The following is a 7,216-nucleotide window of genomic DNA, read 5'->3' as shown; positions in this document are numbered from 1 at the left end:
TTCTCTGTTGACGTCCCGATGCTCATATTTAATGTGTAGATGTAAAACGATCCTGATATTAATCCATAAACTCCTGGAGCATACATACAGACAGCATGTAGCTCCGCAGGAGACCCGCTCAAACTGACGTCGATGTTTCAAATGTGACGTTTATATTAACCAATCAGAAGTGTTGTGGACTCATTCCAAACATGCCTGACTTGTCTGCCGTGTTATGGCTGAATTCTATTTCAAGTGCCGTAGCTCTGGCTGTCGGCCAGAATCCGAATCCAAGCCCAGCCCACTCTGACATCAGACCTTTTATAGGATATTATTGTAAATTGGGAAGTTGCTTATTTAATTTTTTATTTAAATGTAATTTAAAACCATACATTATACTGCATGTAAGACTATAAGGCTTATTACTGTATACTGACCAATGGAAAAAACCCACAGCAGCATAACTCATAAATAAAACAAGGATAACTGTGACTTATTGTTGAGTAAATAACTGTGTGTTTTAAACCTTGGTCCTCCCTGTAGAGATTTCTCCACTTTCTATGTTTTTTATTTTTTCAAATGATATTGTCAACTGTAGATGTTTACAATATAGTAAGTTAGGAATTTCATGAAAACATATTTATTTACTTTTGTTTCAACATTGGATATTTTGTGTTTGTGGTGGATTCAATCGAATATCGAATATTTTTGTTTACAGTTTTATGTTTACCTTCAAATTACAAAGAAATATCTTAAAGTTTTATAATAGTAATACCGTTTTATATTACGAGTTACATATTTAATTACAGGTAATAATTTTTATTTTATGTACATCTGCATGTATTTTCTGAATGTGCAAAAATACTGTAAATATTATATAGTAAATGTACTTTTTTTCTTTAAAGTGGATCGCTCAGGCCAGCCGTGTCCTATCTAGTTAGGTGCGCGTTCACATGAAAGGGGTGGTATTTGGAGCATTCGACCAATCACAAACATGGAGAAGCGCACTGACAGCGCAGCGTCATACTTCCTGAATGAAAAGTAAACTTTAATACTAGTCAAATATGAAGAAGTTAAACTTTAAACATCCATGACTTAAACACTTGACCAGGATCAAAGCCACAGAGCTGCACCTGCAAGGTGAATACAGCTGGCAAAAGAAAAAGTGTTTGAATGCGTACATTAAGAGGTTTATGATATCACTGCCTCCTCTAAAACACGATCTGACTTTAATGACATTTGTCTCGAGTGTTTCGTCAACTTAATGTGTTGCTTAAAATAATAATTCTGCATACAGTATGTGACACTGTGAGTGTTGAACGGCCAGATACGGCTCAGCTGACTCAGATAAGGAGATATATGATACATTATGATGTGATATGAATGATAATGGGACACATCGACGTCTGCACTCAGTGTACTTATGTTGTGGCAGATATTTAAGTAAGCCTTCTTAACGCTAATGTTATAATAGTCAGATTGCTCTGAAGATGGAGGTGATATTCTATTAATGTTCACGTTCACACAGTCGGTGATTTTTGCCGGCCGTCTTTCCTGCAACGGCAGCTTTTCTGTATTTCCTTTCTCCTGTAATATGACTTGATCGCTTTAAACTCCGCACACTGAGCTCTGATTGGTCAGCAGGCGGTGCTTTCTCTGAGTTGATCTCTTAGCCTGCAACCTAACCTTCTTCGGAGCAGGTTAGCCGCACATCATAAGTTACCATGGAGATCTAGCCTGCTAAAAAGAGAACCAGCTTCGTAGGACCGGAAAGCCGGAGTTTTCCCTGAAGTTAGCCGGCTAAGCGAAAATCCTGCTTCGTAGTATAGGCCTCTGGTCTCTATGCCACAGAGGTGTTCTCAGTGTGGATGTGTTTACCTTGCTTTGGCCACTAGATATCAGCATTACATCACACATAGAGAGAAGAGTTTGTTAAAGGCTTTCACTGACTGCACACAAGACTACTTCCTGGTATGATTGAGCAACAACTACAGAAAAAGGCCAACAAAAGCACTGTTGGTCTTTTCTGAATCTAAGATATATATTTTTTTGAGACAACCGTCCTAGTGGCTTTAAGAAAATATGTTAAAAGTATTTCTAAATGTTAAACCTATCTTGTGCCCAGATGTCAGTAGCTTTAGTCCTGACTAACCCTGAAGGAGAAACACAGAGCTGCTCTAAGAGGAGGAGCAACACTGGAGGGAGGAGAGCTGTAACGTCACTTTCCATAAATGAAACTTATCGTTTGTCAGAGCTGCAGTAGAGACACGTCTCTGGATTTTCTGTCTGAAGGAAGATTAAACTGTTTGTCAGTTCTTTCTCAGCACTTTACTCAAATACTGGTGAGTACAGCTCATAATATTTACTGAGATTAAACAACCAGGATTAACACAAAACGTACAGCTATAAACAAACAGGAAGTTACATCAGTTGAAGTAACTTTTCAGTTGAGTTAAAAATACCTACAAAGTTATTTTTAATGCAGTAATCATACTTTATTCGTTATACAGATTTGACTTTGACTTGAAATATGTGTGTAACGAAATATTTAAATGAGGCCCTAATATGGTTTTGGGTTTTTCCTTTCCTGTAGTGTGTCATATAGGCCTAGGTTTGTGTGCATGTAAATGGTCTGCTAAGGTTAAAGTCCCTGTGTTCCCTCCAGAGGGAGTTTCTCTCCCACACACCCCCCCACTGCCTGCAACGCCTCCATTGGACTTATTTGTTTGATTCCTGAACATAGTGACATCACATGTAACATTCGCATCTCTATTGGCTAGAGCTCCAACACATTGTACGTGATAGGCTAAGGGGCGGGACATCTCTAAGCAGTTGACCAATCACAACAGAGCCGGCTAGCTAACCAATCAGAGCAGACTGGACTCTGGTTTCAGACAGAGGGTGAAAAGAGGTGCTGCAGCACAGGCAGGATGAGAGAAATAAAGAGCTTTTTGAACATTAAAGCATGGAGACATGTCACAGTAGAGACACTAAATACAATAAGAAATCGTTAAATTCGCATAATATGTCTTCTTTAATAATACTTTGACTTTTGTTCTCAGACATGTCTTCTGTCAGCTGCCTGCTATCCGAAGAGCAGTTTCGGTGCGCCATCTGTAGGGATGTGTTCAGGGATCCAGTCAGCACACCATGTGGACACAACTTCTGCAAAACCTGCATCACTGCAGCCTGGGATAATAATAATAACAGATGTCCCCTGTGTAATGAGGGTTTTAAAATAAGACCTTTGTTGAGGGTCAACACTTTGTTCTCTGAGATGGTTGGTGAGTTCAGAAAGTCGGCTCAACAGAAAGCCAACCGCAAACGGTCACAGCAACAATCGTTCTCACCAGTAAACGTTTCCTGTGAGTTTTGCACTGGAACCAAACTGAAGGCCCTGAAGTCCTGCCTGGTGTGTCTGGCCTCCTACTGTGAGACTCACCTGGAGCCTCATTTCAATGTGTCCGGTCTGAAAAAACATCAGCTGATCGACCCTGTGGAGAACCTGGAAGACAGGATGTGTCCGAAGCACGACAAACCTCTGGAGCTGTTCTGTAAGACCGACCAGACATTTGTCTGTCTGCACTGCTCTGCTTTAGACCACAAGATGCATGAGTTTGTTCCTCTGAAAGATGAATATGAAGACAAAAAGGTTGAGCTGGTGAAGACAGAGGCTAAAATTCAGGACATGATCCAGAAGAGACGAGTAAAGATTGAGGCGATCAAACACTCAGTAAAGTGTAGTACAGAAAATGCGCACATGGAGCTATCAGAAGGTGCTCAGGTCTTCACTTCTCTGATCAAGTTTCTTGAGAGAGGTCTGAATGAGCTCTACAAAACAATAGGAGAGAAGATGACAGCAACACAGAAACAGGCTGAAGGCCTCATCAAAGAGCTGAAACAGGAAACATCAGATCTGAAGAAGAGAAACACTGACGTGGGGCAGGTCACACGCTCAGAAGACCACCTCCATGTTCTCCGAAGCTTCCCGTTGCTGAAAGATGTTCCACCCACAAAGGACTGGACAAAGATCAACGTCCATGTACCTTCATATGAGAAAACTGCGGAGGGGGTCTTGATCCAGCTGGAGGAGACCCTTGATAAAGAGATGAAGAAGCTGCTCGGTGAGGCTGAGCTGAAGAGGGTCCAGAAGTACGCAGTGGATGTGACTCTTGATCCTGATACAGCACACCCTGAACTCATCCTGTCTCCTGATAGGAAACAAGTGAGTCTTGGTGATGTAAAGAAGAATCTTCCAGACAATCCAGAGAGATTTTCTCATTATAATTTTGTTTTGGGAGGGCAGAGTTTCTCTTCAGGCAGATTTTACTCCGAGGTTCATGTTCAAGGGAAGCCTAAATGGAATATAGGAGTGGCCAGAGAGTCGATCAACAGGAAGGGAGAGTTCAACATGAGGCCTCAGGACGGTTACTGGACTATATGTTTGAGAAATGGAAATGAGTACAGAGCTCTTGATTCTCCGTCAGTCCGTCTCTCTCTGAAGTCTCAGCCTCAGAAGGTGGGGTTGTTTGTGGATTATGAGGAGGGTCTGGTCTCCTTTTATGACGTAGATACTGCAGCTCTGATCTACTCCTTCACTGGCTGCAGCTTCACTGAGAAACTCTACCTAATATTAAGTCCCTGTAGTAATGATGGAGGCAATAATGCTGCCCCTCTGATCATCGTCAGACCTACTGTCAATCAAACGGCCTGATCTTTGAGATCAGCATGTTGAGCAATGCAACTAAAGCATTGACAACAATATGATAACATACAGTGTATATATATATTTACACGTAAACATGCCAAACAAAATGTTCATACTAAAATAGGCAAAGCGGTCAATACGGGTATGCCAATCTATTGTATAAAAATAAAAATAAATGGCTTATTCATTCTTAAATGACAAGATTAGCTAGAAGTCATTAATTGAAATAAAATTACATATTCAGTTGAAATGTTATCTGAATTTGATTTATCATTTGTGTTCTAAACTTACATATTTTTCCTTAATATTTGGTGAAAAAAAGTTGCTTTTGTTTGACTTGTTATAATTTTAAGGCTTCTTGAAGAGAAACCGTATTTGATCAGTGTTTTTTTATTATGCAGGACAATGTAGTGATAATTAACATCGATTTATTGCTGGACTAGGGATGCAATTGTTCTGCATATTTCAGTTTTCCTTTAAGATCTTACTTATTTGAGTTGTACATTATTTGAGTGTCAATGCCAGTTAATCTATATAGACGTTGATATGGACAAAGTATTTTTATTTTAAAAAATGTGAGAACTGTGAAGGGGCTGCATTGGATGTATGACTGACCATTACAATTAGTTTATTTAACTAAGAACACCGACTAGATGGTACCTAAGAAATAAAATGGGGGGGGCAACAGTTTATTTTCCAATTATACCACATTACTTCTGGTACATTTGATCTGGAACCCTTTTTCTGGGAGCCTTCAGGGAGGCAGCAAGACGAGACCCAGATAGGACCGCAGAGACAGGTTTAGCCACGAAAAATAAGGTTGTACCCCTTCACAACATCTTTAATTTTACTTGAGTAAGATTTTGAACACAGGACTTTTAATTGTGACAGAGTATTACATACTCTGGTACTTTTACTAAAGTACAAGATCTGAGTACTTCTTCGACCTCTAAGGTACTAGAATACTGACAGAGTCACTAATACCATGGATTGCAGGTTCCAGCTTCCCAAATATAAATTACATTATACTGACAAAAAACTAAATATCTCTGGTTTAGACTTTTATCAGTCACTTTTTGAAACTTGTATTGACATTTAATGGACTCAAGATTTATCAATTCTTTCTGAAAATGTACAGGAATGCACTTATTTTTTGTTTTGTAATTTTTGAGAATGAATGGATAACAACTGTTTTGTTAACACTGTGTTGCTGAATGACAATAAAGGATCCATAAACTCTGATTGATATGATATCCTACTTCTTTTACAGCTGTGGATTTAAAGATATATTTACCATTCGGTTAATGATTGATTGTCAACAGTGTTATAGTTATTCAATCATTTGGTTATTGAGTTTTGATGTCTCACCTATTCATGTTCTTACCTCAGTCTTTTAACTGTGTATTCCCTCTTGCTTGTTTGCATTCACGTTAATTAAATAAAGTACATGGTCCTGTTAAAGTAATGTCTAGTCGAGTCATTTTTAATTGAGGTAAAAGATTCAATTCCATGTCAGACATCCACACTGGTTTTCTGATGGATTTCAGACAATAGTTGGTGTGTGTTTTCAGTCCAGTCTCTACAATTCATTTCTGTTTGGTTGCTAACCCCACATCAAATATTTCTGAGCTCATAGTAAGAGCTGTAGTCGCGTTTGTAGAGCTATGTTTCACAGGGTGTCCAAATATTTTACTTCAAAACTACTTTAAGGGAAATGTAATGCCATTGAATCTGGCGTAATCACAGCAACATTCTCCACATTGTACACGTAATATAATTTGACATTACCTCCAAAAAGTACAAATCAGGAACAAACTGCATCTCTGAAAACCACATCAGAATCAGATGCGATTACATACGCACATACGAGGAATTTGACTTGGTGTTGTGGTGCATAAATAAAACAAAAAATGTAAAACACAGATAGAAAACTTTAATAACGTTAAAACTTTTAAAAATATAGTAAAATATAGCAGAATATAGCAGTATTTACATTGAAAAACAAGATATGATGACCATATATGTTCTTGAATAAATAATAACAACGCATGTTATTTATATAGCGCATTTCCTGGGGCTCTAAGTGCTTAAATAAAGAGGAAAAGTAAAGAAGCTGGATACGCGTTGGAGGCGGTGACCGGTTCATTTCTATGAGAGTGGCTCAGTGGCGCATGAAGCCCAAAAGGAAGCGACCGTAGATTCAGAAAGTACCCGGATCAGCGGGCCCACAGAGCATGCGCAGTGGAGTTTCCCTTAAGCCCCGCCTCCTGCTCTCGGCTCAGTCAAATGAAGGGATAAAATAACTCTGGGTTCAACTTTTAGCCCATTTAAAACGTTTAGACCCTAATAATTTGAATAAGGACTGTAAAAGTGTTCGTGCTGGGTAGTTTATTGAGTTAAAAAATAATTATATGCTGATTTACAGACTACTCTTTCCCAATGCAAGTCAATGCTGCACTTTCTAAATGTCAAAATTACGTCACTGAAGTTGTAGTACCACCGTTTGGCCACTACGTCCATTCACAGAAA

General features: G+C 39.0%; 1 protein-coding gene across 1 annotated transcript; it reads left to right on the top strand.

Moving 5' to 3' along the window:
* Window positions 1–2,102: 2,102 nt before the first annotated feature.
* Window positions 2,103–5,929, top strand: LOC117450083 (E3 ubiquitin-protein ligase TRIM39-like). The gene is made up of 2 exons (XM_034088112.2): window positions 2,103–2,321; window positions 3,042–5,929. The coding sequence occupies exon 2, from the start codon at window positions 3,044–3,046 to the stop codon at window positions 4,691–4,693; it is 1,650 nt and encodes a 549-aa protein (XP_033944003.1). The 5' UTR covers window positions 2,103–2,321; window positions 3,042–3,043; the 3' UTR covers window positions 4,694–5,929.
* The last annotated feature ends 1,287 nt before the right edge of the window (window positions 5,930–7,216 follow it).

The sequence above is a fragment of the Pseudochaenichthys georgianus genome, chromosome 1 (genome assembly GCF_902827115.2).
Source record: "Pseudochaenichthys georgianus chromosome 1, fPseGeo1.2, whole genome shotgun sequence".
Taxonomy (NCBI): domain Eukaryota; kingdom Metazoa; phylum Chordata; class Actinopteri; order Perciformes; family Channichthyidae; genus Pseudochaenichthys; species Pseudochaenichthys georgianus.
This window is presented reverse-complemented; position numbering and strand designations above follow the sequence as displayed.